Source organism: Lepidochelys kempii, chromosome 1 (genome assembly GCF_965140285.1).
Source record: "Lepidochelys kempii isolate rLepKem1 chromosome 1, rLepKem1.hap1, whole genome shotgun sequence".
NCBI classification, from domain to species: Eukaryota; Metazoa; Chordata; order Testudines; family Cheloniidae; genus Lepidochelys; species Lepidochelys kempii.
This window is the reverse complement of record NC_136380.1, coordinates 353234854-353252028: the sequence shown is the minus strand read 5'-3', so window position 1 is coordinate 353252028 and position 17175 is coordinate 353234854. Positions and strand designations below refer to the sequence as shown.

The 17175-nt window shown below is 44.4% G+C and overlaps 1 protein-coding gene across 9 annotated transcripts in view; it reads left to right on the top strand.

The window, feature by feature from the left end:
• Positions 1–17175, top strand: part of SHANK3 (SH3 and multiple ankyrin repeat domains 3) — a 769810-nt gene that overhangs the window by 231124 nt on the left and 521511 nt on the right. For all 9 annotated transcript variants that reach the window (XR_013635242.1, XM_073329053.2, XM_073329054.2 and 6 more), the window contains 3 exons: positions 7395–7546; positions 7989–8156; positions 9779–9895. Coding sequence is in view for 8 of the 9 variants with exons in the window: in XM_073329053.2 (XP_073185154.1) it covers positions 7395–7546; positions 7989–8156; positions 9779–9895 (437 nt within the window). In the remaining variant the exon portion in view is untranslated. The remainder of the gene's footprint in view (positions 1–7394; positions 7547–7988; positions 8157–9778; positions 9896–17175) is intronic.

Sequence of the window (17175 nt, the reverse complement as noted above, 5' to 3'; positions counted from 1 at the left end):
TCAGCATAGTTTTGAAGCAATCATTATGATTTATTTACACCAGGGTAGCTCCCTCAGTACCCCGTTAGGATTGGGGGCAGTTGTTCTGGGTGCTATACAGATATACAAGAAGTAGTCGTGGCTGTCCTCAAAGAACGTGCAATCTAAAGAAAAGATGTAACAAATGAATGTGACAAACAGGAAGAGGGATGGGGGAAAGAAAGGATGAGGAGGTAACAGCATTGAGGCCTCTCGTTAGCTGCATGCTCAACTTGATATTTCTAAATTCTTTGCAAGTTTAAATAAATAAATGTCAGCTCTCCCCAACTGATATTCAAGCTGCCATTGTTAGTTGGTGGATTTGTTGTGTGAATCACAGCAGAGTTGGATTTGGAGGAGGGCTTTGAAGAAAGCTAGTTTTCAAACAAAAATATTTTTCTAGGGCTGACAATTAATTGCAGTTAACTCATGTGATTAACTAAAAAATTAATTGTGATTAAAAATTTATCATGATTAATCGCACTGTTAAACAGTAGAATATCAATTAAAATTTATTAAATATTTTGGATGTTTTTCTGCATTTTCAAATATAGTGATTTAAATTACAAAACAGAATAGAAGGTATACAGTGCACAGTTTATATTTATTTTTTATTATATATGCACTGTAAAAATGATAAACAAAAGAAATACTATTTTTCAATTCACCTCATACAAGTACTGTAGTGCAATCTATTTATTGTGAAAGTGTAACTTACAAATGTAGATTTTTTTGTTACATAACTGCACTCAAAAACAAAACAATTTAAAACATTAGAGCCTACAAGTCCACTAAGTCCTACTTCTTGTTCAGCCAACCACTAAGACAAACAAGTTTGTTTACATTTACGAGAGATACTGCTGCCTGCTTTTTATTTACAGTGTCACCTGAAAGTGAGAACAGGCATTCACATGGCACTTTTGTAGTCGGTGTTGCAAGGTATTTATGTGAGAGATATACTAAACATTCTTATGCCCCTTCATGCTTCGGCCACCATTCCAGAGGATGTGCTTCCATGCTGATAACGCTTTTTTAAAAAAAAAACACGTTATTTAAATTTGTGATTAAACTTCTTGGGGGAGAATTGTTTGTCTCCTGTTCTGTTTCACCCGCATTCTGCCATATACTTCATGTAATAGCAGTCTTGGATGATGACCCAGCACATGTTCGTTTTAAGAACGCTTTCACAGCAGTTTTGACAAAACGCAAAGAAGGTACCAATGTGAGATTTCTAAAAATAGCTTCAGCACTCAACTCAAGGTTTAAGAATCTGAAGTGCTGTTCAAAATCTGAGAGGGATGGGATGTGGCGCATGCTTTCAGAAATCTTAAAAGGGCAACACTCCGATGCGGAAACTACACTTGATTAGCACCACCAAAAAATAAAATCAACCTTCTGCTGGTGGCATCTGACTCGGATGATGAAAATAAACATGCGTTGGTCCGCTCTGCTTTGGATCATTATTGAGCAGAACCCATCATCAGCATGGACGCATGTCTTCTGAAATGGTGGTTGAAGCATTAAGGGACATATGAATCTTTAGTACATCTGACACATAAATATCTTGCGATGCTGGCTATAACAGTGCCATACGAACACCTGTTCTCACTTTCAGGTGACATTGTAAACAAGAAGAGGGCAGCATTATCTCCTGAAAGTTGTAAGCAAACTTGTTTGTCTGAGTGATTGGCTGAAGTAGGACTGAGTGGACGAGCAGGCGCTAAAGTTTTACATTGTTTTATTTTTGAATGCAATTATTTTTTGTAAATAATTCTACATGTGTAAGTTCAACTTTCATGATAAAGATATTGCACTACAGTACTTGTATTAAGTGAATTGAAAAATACTATTTCTTTTGTTTTTTACACTGCAAATACATATAATAAAAATTAAATATAAAGTGAGCACTGTATACTTTGTATTCTGTGTTGTAGTTGAAATCAATATATTTGAAAATGTAGAAGACGTCCAAAAATATTTAAATAAATGGTATTCTAGTATTAACAGCATGATTAATCATGATTAATTTTTTTAATTGCTTGACAGCCCGAGTATTGTCATAATTAGCATTAAAAAAATAGCAATGTGTCTCCATCATCGAAGCTGATGGAGAGAAAAGCATGCTGATGGATAATATTTTCAGCCTCAAAGCCAGTATAAAATGGGTCCCCCTTTTTGCTAGAGAATAATCTACGTGTGAACAACTGTTACATTGGACCTACTGTCCTTTTCACAGGAAAAAATATACATTCCAGTTGGTTGGAGAAGGGAGATTTTCTAGGAGAATTGACTCCTGAAAATGTTGAACTTCAGCACAATAATATATGTCCTGATGGTCTGAGTTCTTCTCTTGCTAATCAAAAGTATAGTCCCTGCTCTACATCCCCTCCCTTCTGACCAAGTTCATGTGATGCTTCTCAAATCCTCAAAGGAAACTACACACTCGGCAGACCCAGTCCATACGGTACTTCTAAGTTGTTTTGGGGCATGTGCTGTTATAAGCTGAGGGTTTTTTATCACATGTGGAATTATTCCCATAAAGGCAGTCACCTGTGTCTTGGTTGGGTTAGCACGAAGCAGGGTCTTATTGTAATAAACTGAGAGGTTTCTCAGTGTACATTGTCTTTTCTCGAGAGCGTCAAAATCCTTCTCCTGTGACGTAATGCATAGATCATCAGGAAATATAAAGCTCCGTGTATTGCTCTGTATGGGCTGGTGATTGGTGTATCTATTGAAGAGGATTGGTTCCAACACACTGCCCTGTGGGAGGCCATTTCATTGTCATCTCCAGTGGATCTGTTTCTTGCACAGTTTTACGTAAAAACATCTGTTCTCCAGTTCTCCAGAAGAGATTGGATGAGCTGCACTAGGCAGTAGTTGTGTGTGATATCGTAGACTTTGTCAAGCAAGTTATGGCGGTTGACCATATCATATGTTGCTGATAGATCTATGAACATAGTGCCTGTTATCATCCCTCTCTCAAATCCATCTTCTCTGTGCTGAGTGATATTTAATATTTGTCCAGTACAGGACTTACGTGATCTAAATCTAGCTTGTTCGGCATTAGATGCTGTTCAGTATGAGGTGAGAGGCGATAGAGAAGAAGAAGCAGCAGAAGAACCAGCTTTGTGCCAACAAGATACGGGTGACGGCCTTTCACCTACACCATCAAGAAGCCAAGCGGAAACTAAACATCACCTGGGATGGAATCCCACTGGCTGAACCCCATCCAAACCCTGTCTACCTGGGGGTGACATTGGAATGGACGCTTTCCCTCAAAGTACATGTAGAGAAGACAAAAGGGAAAGTTGGTGCCCATCAACAACATCCTTTGAAAATTGGTCACCTCAGTTACTTTGCAAACCACTGCTATTGCCTTGTGCTAACTCCATAGCAGAGTATGCATGCCCAGTGTGGAAACGATCTGTCCATGCTAAGAAACTAGACTCTGTTCTAACCAACAGTTGTCCTGGAATAACAGGATATCTAAAGCCAACACCAAAGGATAACCTGTACTTACTGGCTGGCATTGCACCACTTGATCTCAGGAGGAAGGTAGCAAGCCAAAGGGAAAGATCATGGCAGATGGAAGATCCAAGGGATCCATTATATGGTCATATAGGAGTCATCAAACTCCTTAAATCGTGAAAGAGTTTTATAACCAGTGTTACGCCTTTGGATACGACAGCTGGCAAGGCACAACTGAGGTTATGGAATGAAAGACTATGTGCAGTCGGACACACTGAAATAGATGTGGAACCCCAGAAAGACCATCCCAGAGGGGATGACACAGACTGGTCAATGCAACAATGGCTGAACTACGTGTGCATGCAAACTGGTAGATCAAAGACTAATATGATCAAATGGGGCTACTCTAATGACACAAACATGTGAGTGCGGTGCAGACCATGGACCACCTGCTTGTTTGCCGACTCTTTGGGGAAACCTGCAGTGATGGAAAGAGCCATTGCTTGTGTATGGTTCTGGTAAAACATCTCGTTTGTGACAAGGATACGAGAAGAAGAAGATGCCCATAAACCTTTATTGGCTGGAAATGGATCAGTACATATAGTTTTATGCACATAACACTTCATACAGTGAAAATACTCCAACACGTAAAAACGTATGGAAAGAAATACTTATAAAATAAAAGATTAACTAACTGGTGCTGTTAGGATAAATTTGTAGGCCCAGTTATCACAACTGTAAGCTCAACTGTAAACAGTGAGTGAAAGTTCACAAAATGTCACACTAATCTATAACAATAAATGTTGATGTACCCCATCTTTTTACCCAAATCATGTACTTTTTACCCAAAAGTGTAGAAAGGAGACAGAAAAAACAGAACTAGTACAAACAAAAAAGGCCTACTAAAGTAACTAGAAGACTGTGTTAAGGTCATGTCTGGTAAACAAGCTTCAGAGGGGTAGCCGTGTTAGTCTGGATCTGTAAAAGCAGCAAAGAGTCTACAAGGTGCCACAGGACTAACAGACGTATTGGACATGAGCTTTCGTGGGTGAATACCCACTTCGTCGGATGCATGGAATGGAAATTTCCTACCTGCCTCTGGAAATTTCCACTACATGCATCCGACAAAGTGGGTATTCACCCACGAAAGCTCATGCTCCAATACGTCTGTTAGTCTACAAGGTGCCACAGGGCTCTTTGCCGCTTTTTCTGGTAAACAAGAAAAGTGTGTGACTGAAAGTTAATGAACCAAAATTGGTGTGTCAGAAATTAGATCTAATCGGTGAACAAAATAATGAGGGGATGGGCTATTCTTTGCATCACCCCCATTTGGAGTCCTAAAAGAAAAGACTTCAGGGTAAATCCAAATCAAGAGGAGAAACAACTGCAACTCTGGCTAACTAAAAGATGGGAGAACAGGAAGGAGTGAGCTTCACCATCATGGCTGCCACCCCCACAGTCTCCTGGGGCTCTGGGATCCACTGTTACATTGTTGGGCCTTTGTCCTACTTATCCTGAGATGTTCTGATCAGACCTGGCCAGAGAGAGGGACTCAGATGCCATTGCCACCTTCGCTGACTCTGGTTGAATCCCAAACACAACTTTGTCTTCACATTCTGTGTGTTTTCCTTCCCCACCTTATTTTTCCTCTTTCTCACCTTTTGCGTTCTGTATAATTTGCAACATGGCAGTAAGCCTGTAACCAGAAAGAGGCAGCCAGATGCAGTGCCCTAAACAGCCTGGTAGTGGGAAAAGTTTGCTGGGTCTTGGAGTGGCTGATAGGATCATGTGCTTGGCCTGAGTTCTCCAGCAGTGACGTTGTTGTGAATAAGAGTCAACACCAGAGACAGAAGCTGTGTTTACTATCTTTGCTGTTCATTTCTCCCCCCTTTTGTGTGTTTTTGTCTTGTTCCGTCTTTAGGAAATGGGTTCGGCCTTTAACAATGGCAGTGACAACAACTCCAGCCCATCTCACCTAACTTCTTCTCTTTTCCCCAAGGAAGATGGTTATTACCATCTTTAATACCATCTGAAACATCCCATTCTTTGGCCTCACCATCACTCTCACAAAGACACGGGTCTTGTTACAACCAGCTTCTTATTCCAGTGCCACAGCACCAGCCATCTTCATTCAAGGCACACGGCTGAAAAATGTGGATCAGTTCAAGCATTTGGGCAGCACCATCTTAATTGATGGTACCCTTGATAAGGAAATTTCCACAAGAACTAGTAAAGCCAGCCAGGCCCTTGGCCGACTCCGAACAAAAGTCCTTAACCAACACAACATTCGTCTCTCCACCAAATTGAAGATCTACAGTGCAGTGGGGAGCTGAGGCAGGGCAAAGAAAGAAGGGTCATTCGTATAAGCACTTCAAAAATAACCTGAAGAGCTGGCATCCAGTGGGCTGGCATCAATCTTAAAGAACTGGAGCAAATGGCTCAGAACAGGACTCACTGACAGTCTCAGCGTGTCACAGGTTTGAGCAGGATCAAGGAAATCATCTCCACACTGCACGTGAAAGGCGCCACAGAACTGCATCCTCAAACATCATAGATATAGACTTCCCATGCCCTCAGTGTGGCCAACTCTGTGCATCAGGGTTCTGACTTCGGAGTCATATAGAATATCAGGGCTGGAAGGGACCTCAGGAGGTCATCTACTCCAACCCCCTGCTCAAAGCAGGTCCAATCCCCAGTTTTTTCCCTAGATCCCTAAATGGCCCCCTCAAGGATCAAACTCACAACCCTGGGTTTAGCAGGCCATTGCTCAAACCACTGAGCTATCCCTCCGTAGCCATAGATGAGAACTGAGACAATATCATCATCATTGTCAGCGATAGACTGCCAACACTACCTGAATGACTGTCAGATTCAGGGTGTATGTGTTCCTTTTAAACACTTCGCCCAGCCAATGGAACAAGAGATGTTGTTAAAACAAAAGCCTTATTTAATAACTTTACATTTCATATGTGTTAATGTTTTTCCTTCTTTTTCTGTATCTTTAATAACAAGTTTAAAAAAGATGCTTAAAGTTGTGCTTGCCATGGTACTAAGCAGTCTGAAGTTTCTGTGTGCTAAACCTCGAACCTTGGGCAGTAACAGGGTTGTTAACATCTTTTTCTCTTTGGGCCCATATATTCCATCTAAATCAATACAACAGAGCTTGGAATCTATGAGTATGCTGTGGATACTGATTGTCATGTTCTGATCTGGCCTTTTTGATGAGGTCGCACCCATGCACCAGTTCCCACTGGTAAAGAGCTGGGACTTCATCACAAAAAACTGAATACCCCTATGCACGTTGTGTTAAGTGTCTTAAAACCATAGGAGAGCGAATCTATTTCCTCCCTATATCCTGCGTTATCCCTTTTGCTGTAATGGATGCGGTAGTATCCCCCATCCTGCAACATTCCAGCCAACCCTTTAACTGCTCTTCACTCCTGCTTCACCCTCCCACTTCCAGCCCTTCTCTTCCCCTTTCTGCTGCTCAGGACTCCCAGCCTCACCAAAATGTGGGTGTTTGGGTCCAGAAACTGATGATGAGCTCCTAGTTCAACTTCCTACTGTCAAGGGATCTTCAAACAGTGCAGCTGCTGCTGTCTACAGCCAGGCTGGGAGGGGAGGTGAAGTGTCCCTTTGCTATCTCCTTGGAGAAGCTGGGGATATGTAGTGTCATGCAGAGCCGGGATGACGGAATATGACTGAACTTGAAGGGAGACAGCTTATTAAAAGGGAAAGTGATACAAACAACTACTAGATATCACTGGGGTGAAGGAGTGGGCATGGGGCACTTCTGTTGAACTGCCCAGGAGTCACCTGTGGTCAGCTTGAGGGAACAGAGGAGAAAGGTATTTTATTATGTTTCTCAGATGTTCCTTTTCTCTTTCCTGGGTGGGTGGGTGCTTCAGAATGCCCTCTGACAATGGCAGCCCAGCTGGAGCACAGTGCCGAGGTGATCAAAGTGCTGAAGAATGGAGGAGCACATCTGGATTTCAGGACTCGGGAGGGAATGACAGCACTTCATAAGGCCATCCGGTGCCGGAACCACATTGCCCTGATGGTGAGTCCTTGGGAGAGTGAGATGTGCTGGCAGGGCCACCTGGCCCTGAAGGGGTCAGACTGAGAAGGGGAGATCTGGGGCACTCCTGTCCCTTCCACTTTCCTACTACTCCCAAGATGCATGCTGCCCTCTCCTTAAGTTACCCTACTTTCCTGCCATCCCTCCTCCCCTCCTTTGTGTATGGTCTGGGTAAAACCTAAGTTGTCTGCAGCCAGGATGTTGTCTTCAGACCTCTCTGAAACACAGTGCACGGCTGTTTATAACTAATTGTAAGCTGGCTAAGTGAGCTCTGGGATGGAGTGAGTCCTGCACTCTGCTAGGGCTAGAGACATATATCCCCTCCCTTCCCCTGCAGGTTTTGTACTGTGTTGTTCCTGATCTTGATCTTTGTAACACTCAGACCCCAAAGAAATCCCCAGTGAATCTTGCACTCTTCCTGCAGACACTCTTAGACCTGGGTGCCTCCCCGGATTACAAGGACAGCCGAGGATTAACTCCTTTGTACCACAGTGCCATGGTTGGAGGAGACCCATACTGCTGCGAGCTTCTGCTTCATGACTATGCCAAGGTGGGCTGTGTAGATGAGAATGGCTGGCAAGAAATCCACCAGGTAAGTCTAGAAGAGTGGCATGATGGAAGTCACTTAGATTAGAGCCTTATATTTTATGGTTGTCCTTGTGAATGTATTCTTAAAATAGGCACCCCCAGAGTAAACGCTTTTCTGTTGTCGGTGGATTGGGTTTTCCCCAAATGAGAGTTCTCCCCATACCCAGGCATTTCACTCTGAGGACAGCCAGGACATCCATCGCTAGCATGAGAAACAAGATGCTTTTTACTGCATTAGTCAATACAGAGATGCCTTCAACCTGTGGTCTTCATTGCAGGTCTTTGCAGTTGCCCCTTGTGACACTGTCTGGAATCACTATATAGACCAGAGTTAGAAGGGAGAAACTACTCAGTAACCTAGAGATTCTGGCTTCCTGTCATCGTCCTTCCCCTTCTGTATCTTAGGGCTTGTCTTCACTAGGAAATTACACTGAGTTAGAATAGATGGGGTTTACCCAGGAGCAGCTGACGCAACATTGACCACACTGGCTACAAAGTTGTGGTCAGTTTTATGTTAGTTAACATGACTCCACAAGGACATAGTTCTCGAAACATCTCTGTATTGACTAATTACTTCTTGTGTCTTGTAAGCAAGACATGAGAAGTAAGTCTTCTGCTCTACTGCACACTGATTAGGCCTCAGATGGAGTATGGTGTCCAGTTCTGGGTGCCGTAGGAAAGATGGGAACATATTGGAGAAAGTCCAGAGAAGAGCAACAAAAATGATTAAGCATCAGAGGGGTTGCCGTGTTAGTCTGGATCTGTAAAAGCGGCAAAGAGTCCTGTGGCACCTTACAGTCTAACAGGCATATCTGAGTATAAGCTTTCGTGGGTGAATACCCACTTCATCAGATGCACATCCGACAAAGTGGGTATTCGCCCACGAAAGCTTATGCTCCAATATGTCTATTAGTCTGTAAGGTGCCACAGGACTCTTTGCCACTTTTAAAAATGATTAAATGTCTAGAAAATGTGACTTATGAAGGAAGATTGAAAGAATTGGGTTTGTTTCATCTGGAAAAGAGAAGACTGGGGGCGGGGGGAAACATAACAGTTTTCAAGTACAGAAAAAGTTGTTACAAGGAGGAGAGAGAAAAAATTGTTCTTGTTAATCTCTGAGAACAGGACAAGAAGCAGTGGGCTTAAATTGTAGCGAGGGCGGTTTAGGTTGGACATTAGGACTAAATTGCCTAGAGAGGTTGTGGAATCTCCATCATTGGAAGTTTTTAAAAGCAGATTAGACAAACACCTGTCAGGGATGGTCTAGATAATAGTCCTGCCATGAGTGAAGGGGACTGGACTAGAAAACATCTCGAGGTTCCTTCCAGTCCTACGATTCTGTGATTCTGTGATGTAATTGTTTAGTGAAGATAAGACCAGAGGAGTATGGGTCTGACGTTTGCTGCTGGGTGAAAGGCAATTGTTAAAGTCTGAAAGGTGTTTGAGAACAGAACAGCTATGATTTGCTTGGCCTGGCGTATTCTGTACCCTGCCATGTGGCTGTATTCAAAAGCCATTTCCAAATTACTTTCAAATCTGTGTGAATGGGTCCAAAACTTTCCTGTTCTTCCTTATCATCTTTCTCTTTTTCTCTGTTTCATTGTTTCTCTGTTCCTTTCTGAGTAGGCATGTCGCTATGGCCATGTGCAGCACCTGGAGCATCTTCTCTTCTATGGAGCCGACATGACTTCACAGAATGCCTCAGGAAACACAGCGCTCCATATCTGCGCTCTCTATAATCAGGTGAGGAGAGAGACATGAGGCAGATGGGCACCAGAACAGGGGACACACGGCTGTAGTCACCAGGGCAGGGGACATGCAGACCAACAGGGCGGGGACTTGGGGATAGAGAATACATAGGCTTGGATATATCCTCTTGCTGTTATTCCTAAACCTAGAGCTGGAAAAGAGTTGTTGGGTCCAATTTAGTTCTCTGTCCTTGACCAATGCAGGATTGACCCATTTGTACATGTTGTCCAGTCTAATTTGAAATTTCCCAAGGGATAGCTCTCCCAGCCCTTCCCATGGGGAGATGATTCCGCTGTCTAATACATACCATTACCAAGGAATGTTTCCTGATATTCTGTGTGACTTTTTCCTTCATTGCTCCCAGTTAAACCCCTGGTATGCCAAACGAATGGTGGAAGAGCGGCAGGGGTTGAGGCCTCCATCGTAAAGCAGGAGGGGATAGTTCCTTTCTAAATAGCTCTGGTGTCACCACATCTGGAATATTATATTCAGTTTAGAGGCCCTCAATACCAGAAAGATATGATAAACTAGAAAAAATCTATAGAATAGCAAGTGAACTTCTTGGAGGATTGGAAGGACTGCATTCTCTGGAGAGATGATACAGAGTTGCAATCTTTTAGTTTGTTAAAAAGTAGAGAGAAAACTAGGGCTCTTGATTTAATCGCAGTTAACTCATGTGATTAACTCAAAAAACTTAATTGCGATTTAAAAAAACTAAGCCCAGTTAACCACAGTTTTAATCACACTGTTAAACAATAGAATACCAACTGAAATTTATTAAATATTTTGGATGTTTTTCTACATTTTCATAGATATTGTATTCTGTGTTGTAACTGAAATCAAAGTGTATATTATTTTTGACTACAAATATTTGCACGATAAAAATAATAAACAAAAGAAATAGTATTTTTCAATTCACCTCATACAAGTACTGTAGTACGATCCCTTTATTGTGAAAGTGCGACCTACAAATGTAGATTTTTTTTGTTACATAACTGCCCTCAAAAACAAAACAATGTAAAACTTCAGAGCCTACAAGTCCACTCAGTTCTACTTCTTGTTCAGCTAATTGCTAGGACAGACAAGTTTGTTTACATTTACAGGAGCTAATGCTGCCCTCTTTTTATTTACAATGTCACCAGAAAGTGAGAACAGGCATTTGCATGACACTTTTGTAGCTGTCATTGCAAAGTATTTACGTGCTAGGTATGCTAAACATTCGTACGTTCCTTCATGCTTCGGCCACCATTCCGGAGGACATGCTTCCATGCTGATGACGCTTGTTTAAAAAAAAATGTGTTAATTAAATTTGTGACTGAACTCCGTGGGGGAGAATTGTATGTCCCCTTTTCTGTTTTACCCGTATTCTGCCATATATTTCATATTTTAGCAGTCTCAGATGATGACCCAGCACATGTTGTTCATTTTAAGAACACTTTCACTGCAGATTTCATAAAATGCAAAGAAGGCACTAATGTGAGATTTCTAAAGATAGCTGCAGCACTTGACCCAAGGTTTAAGAATCTGAAGTGCCTTCCAAAATCTGTGAAGGATGAAGTGTGGAGCATGCTTTCATAGAATCATAGAATATCAGGGTTGCAAGGAACCTCAGGAGGTCATCTAGTCCAACCCCTTGCTCAAAGCAGGAACAATCCCCAACTAAATCATCCCAGCCAGGGCTTTGTCAAGCCTGACCTTAAAAACTTCAAGGGAAGGAGATTCCACCACCTCCCTAGGTAACACATTCCAGTGTTTCACCACCCTCCTAGTGAAAAAGTTTTTCCTAATATCCAACCTAAACCTCCCCCACTGCAACTTGAGACCATTACTCCTTGTTCTGTCATCTGCTACCACTGAGAGCAGTCTAGCTCCATCCTCTTTGGAACCCCCTTTCAGGTGGTTGAAAGCAGCTATCAAATCCCCCCTCATTCTTCTCTTCCACAGACTAAACAATCCCAGTTCCCTCAGCCTCTCCTCATAAGTCATGTGTTCCAGTCCCCTGATCATTTTTGTTGCCCTCTGCTGGACATTTTCCAATTTTTCCACATCCTTCTTATAGTGTGGGGCCCAAAACTGGACACAGTACTTCAGATGAGGCCTCACCAAAGTCGAATAGAGGGGAACGATCATGTCCCTCGATCTGCTAGCAATGCCCCTACCTATACATTCCAAAACGGTATGCATCCGATGAAGTGAGCTGTAGCTTACGAAAGCTCATGCTCAAATAAATTGGTTAGTTTCTAAGATGCCACAAGTACTCCTTCTCTTTTTGCAAAGACAGACTAACACGGCTGTTACTCTGAAACCTGTCAAAATGCTATTGGCCTCCTTGGCAAGAAGGGCACACTGTTGACTCATATCCAGCTTCTTGTCTACTGTAACCCCTAGGTCCTTTTCTGCAAAACTGCTGCCTAGCCATTCGGTCCCTAGTCTGTAGCGGTGCATGGGATTTTTCAGTCCTAAGTGCAGGACTCTGCACTTGTCCTTGTTGAACCTCATCAGATTTCTTTTGGCCCAATCCTCTAATATGTCTAGGTCCCTTTGTATCCTATCCCTACCCTCCAGCGTATCTACCTCTCCTCCCAGTTTAGTGTCATCTGCAAACTTGCTGAGGGTGCAATACACACTATCCTCCAGATCGTTAATGAAGATATTGAACAAAACCGGCCCGAGGACCGACCCTTGGGGCACTCCACTTGATACCGACTGCCAACTAGACATGGAGCCGTTGATCGCTACCCTTTGAGCCCAACAATCTAGCCAGCTTTCTATCCACGTTATAGTCCATTCATCCAGCCCATACTTCTTTAACTTGCTGGCAAGAATACTGTGGGAGACGGTGTCAAAAGCTTTGCTAAAGTCAAGGAACAACACATCCACTGCTTTCCCCTCATCCACAGAGCCAGTTATCTCTTCATAGAAGGCAATTAGATTAGTCAGGCTTGACTTGCCCTTGGTGAATCCATGCTGACTGTTCCTGATCACTTTCCTCTCCTCTGAGTGCTTCAGAATTGATTCCTTGAGGACCTGCTCCATGATTTTTCCAGGAACTGAGGTGAAGCCGACTGGCCTGCAGTACCCAGGATCCTCCTTCTTCCCTTTTTTAAAGATGGGCACTACATTAGCCTTTTTCCACTCGTCCGGGACCTCCCCCGATCGCCACGAGTTTTCAAAGGTAATGGCCAATGGCTCTGCAATCACATCCGCCAACTTCTTTAGCACTGTCAGATGCAGCGCATCCGGCCCCATTTGGACTTGTGCTCGTCCAGCTTTTCTAAATAGTCTCGAACCACTTCTTTCTCCACAGAGGGCTAGTTACCTCCTCCCCATGCTGTGCTGCCCAGTGCAGCAGTCTGGGAGCTGACCTTGTTCGTGAAGACAGAGGCAAAAAAAGCATTGAGTACATTAGCTTTTTCCACATCCTCTGTCGCTAGGTTGCCTCACTCATTCAGTAAGGGGCCCACACTTTCCTTGACTTTCTTCTTGTTGCTAACATACCTGAAGAAACCCTTCTTGTTACTCTTAACATCTCTTGCTAGCTGCACCTCTTGGTGTGATTTGGCCTTCCTGATTTCACTCCTGCATGCCCGAGCAATATTTTAATACTCTTCCCTGGTCATCTGTCCAATCTTCCACTTCTTGTAAGCTTCTTTTTTGTGTTTAAGATCAGCAAGGATTTCACTGTTAAGCCAAGCTGGTCACCTGCCATATTTACTATTCTTTCTACACATTGGGATGGTATGTCCCTGTAACCTCACTAAGGATTCTTTAAAATACAGCCAGCTCTCCTGGACTCCTTTCCCCCTCATGTTATTCTCCCAGGGAATCCTGCCCATCAGTTCCCTGAGGTTGTCAAAGTCTGCTTTTCTGAAGTCCAGGGTCCGTATTCTGCTGCTCTCCTTTCTTCCCTGTGTCAGGATCCTGAACTCGACCATCTCATGGTCACTGCCTCCCAGATTCCCATCCACTTTTGCTTCCCCTACTAATTCTTCCTGGTTTGTGAGCAGCAGGTCAAGAAGAGCTCTGCTCCTAGTTGGTTCCTCCAGCCCTTGCACCAGGAAATTGTCCCCTACCCTTTCCAAAAACTTCCTGGATTGTCTGTGCACCACTGTATTGCTCTCCCAGCAGATATCAGGGTGATTGAAATTTCCCATAAGAACCAGAAGTCTTAAAAGAGCAACACTCAGATGAGGAAACTACAGAACCCAAACCACCTAAAAATAAAATCAGCCTTCTGCTGATGGCATCTGACTCAGTTAATGAAAATGAATATGCGTCGGCCTGCACTGCTTTGGATTGTTGTCGAGTAGAACCCATCATCAGCATGGACGCTTGTCCCCGGGAGTGGTGGTTGAAGCATGAAGGGACATATGAATCTTTAGGAATCTGGCACATAAATATCTTGTGACGCTTGCTACAACAGTGCCATGAGAATGCCTGTTCTCACTTTCAAGTGAGATTGTAAACAAGACGCGGGCAGCTCTCTCCTGCAAATGTAAACAAACCTGTTTGTCTGAGCGATTGGCTGAACAGGAAGTTGGACTGAGCAGTTTTTTGTACCTAGTTCTACATTTGTAAGTTCAACTTTCATGATAAAGAGATTGCCCTACAGTCCTTGTATGAGGTGAATTGAAAAATCCTATTTTGTTTTTTACAGTGCAAATACTTGTAATCAAAAATAAATATAAATTGAGCACTGTATACTTTGTATTTGGTGTTATAATTGAAATAAATATATTTGAAAATGTAGAAAACGTCCAAAATATTTAAATAAATGGTATTCTAGTATTGTTTAACAGTGTGATTAATCACGATTAATTTTTTTAATTGCGCGATTAATGGCAATTAATTTTTTTAATTGCTTGACAGCCGTAGAGGAAGCATAAATCTGCAGCCATCCAAAGTGTGTAAATATCAGGGAGGGAGGGTGATCCTTGACTTTGTTACAAGGGGGGTAGCTTGGAGTAAATGGCTGAAACTAAGAAAGGGTAAATTTAAAGGTGTATATCAGGAAAAAGCTCCTGCCAGTGAGACCTGCTTGAATGTAGGATAGTCCCCAAAAGAAGGGGGTTGAGCCAAGCAACCCCACTAGCAATGCAGGGAACAGTCCTGCAATATGGGGTCTTGCACGGATTAGTCGGAAATAGGGTGTTTCCATTGATAATTTCTCCTGCAGTCTCTGTTCACATTCCTGGGCAGAGGTGTCACCTCCCCCTCCCCCTCCTGGCTCAGGTGACAGGCTCTCAGGTCTCCCATCCCCAGGGTACATTCCCAGGTCAACACTCCCCCCTCCCTGCTGCGTCACATCGTCACATCTCTCCCCCTTTCAAGACTGAACTGAGCGGGGTCACTCTGGCCAGTGACCTGGGGAAGTTCGGGCCCCCACTCCGGGACAGCGCATCCGCTATCAGGTTGGCACTTCCCTTCACGTGGACCACGTCCATGTCATAATCCTGCAGGAGCAGACTCCACCTCAGGAGTTTGGCGTTGGCTCCTTTCATCTGGTGCAGCCAGGTCAGGGGAGAGTGGTCGGTGTAGACGGTGAAGTGTTGCCCGAAGAGATAGGGCTCTAGTTTCTTGAGGGCCCACACCATGGCCAGGCACTCCTTCTCGATGGCTGCATAGTGTTGCTCCCGGGGTAGCAACTTCTTGCTCAGGTACATGATGGGGTGTCTCTCCCCCTTTTCATCCTCCTGCATTAACACCGCCCCCAGTCCCGTGTCGGAGGCGTCGGTGAACACCACAAAGGACTTGTCAAAGTCTGGGTTTGCCAGAATTGGGCCACTGACCAGAGCCTCCTTCAGCTCCTGGAAAGCCTCCTGGCACTGCTCGGTCCAGACCACCTTGTCTGGCTTCCCCTTCTTGCATAGCTCAGTGATGGGGGTGGCTATGGCGCTAAAGTGGGGCACAAATCTTCGGTAGTATCCTGCCATCCCAATAAAGGCTTGGACCTGCTTTTTGGTGTGAGGAGCGGGCCAGTCTCTGATCACCTCCACCTTGGCTGGTTCCAACTTTAGGCGGCCGCTCCCCAGCCGATGGCCCAGGTAAGATACTTCCGCCATCCCCACCTTGCACTTCTCCGCTTTTACAGTCAGCCCAGCCCCCTGGAGTCGGTCCAGCACTTGTCTAACCTGGGACACGTGGTCCTCCCAGGTCTGGCTAAAGACACAGATGTCATCAATATACGCCACGGCAAAACTCTCCATCCCCCTCAGGAGCTGGTCCACCAGGCGCTGGAAGGTGGCCGGCGCTCCCTTGAGGCCGAAAGGCAGGGTCAGGAACTCATAGAGCCCCAGAGGGGTGATAAAGGCCGATTTCAGCCGGGCATCTGCATCCAGCGGCACTTGCCAGTAGCCCTTTGTAAGGTCCATCCTGCCCTTCAGCACTGTTTTATATTACTGGGTATCTACTCCTCTTCATTGGCAGGCTGAGTGTATGGCTAGAGGGCGCCAGAAGCAGGAGACTAGGCACAAGTTGCCTTCCTTACATGGCAGCTTCTTTCAGATATTCACACACTGGGAGACCTCCCTGGGGGAAGAGTCCGATGTCCTCTGAGCAATCTCAGAGGTTCTTGCTGAGGCTTCATGGCAGGTTGTGGTGGAATGATGCATGTCGGGACACAGGGACCCTGCCAGTAGGAGGCAGTGTCTACATTGTGGCCTGTCACTGCCCCTGTACCACCAGCAGGAACAATTTTTGGGGGACTCTTCACAGCCAGGCCAGGCACACACACCTTCAGGCCTCCTGAGTGGTGGTTTCTTTCTGGTTTTATCTTTTAAATGGCATTAACAGTAGATCATTTATGTAGAGGGGCCCAGGTGGGGGACAAGTAATACGTTATATTTGAGGCATTTCTCCTGCCAGGGTCAGAGGCCAGCAGGGTGGGAAATTAGTAAAGTGTGAATCCACTGGTGTGGTAACTGTGGTAGATTATGTGGCGAGGAGGCTTGATGTAGGTGATGTGGGATTAGACGCGGGGACAGCGTGTGCTGGGAGAGGCCAAGAGGTATCGTCAATTTGTGTGCTATCTTCTTTCTTTCTGAGAGTGAGTCTTAAAAATCGAGAGGGGGAGATAAAAGGGTGTGAATCCATGAGTGAGAGAGGCCCTTGGGGTTAAGGGTAAGGACGGTCTTGAATTCTTCTCTCTATTGTTTCTGTGAGAGTGAGACTGGTGGGGTAAGGTGCAGAGACCATGGAAGTCAGTGCTTGTGCTGTGTTCCTTTCACTGTAGTGGCAGAGCGGTTCTAGGGACGGGGGGGACACAATGCTTGGAG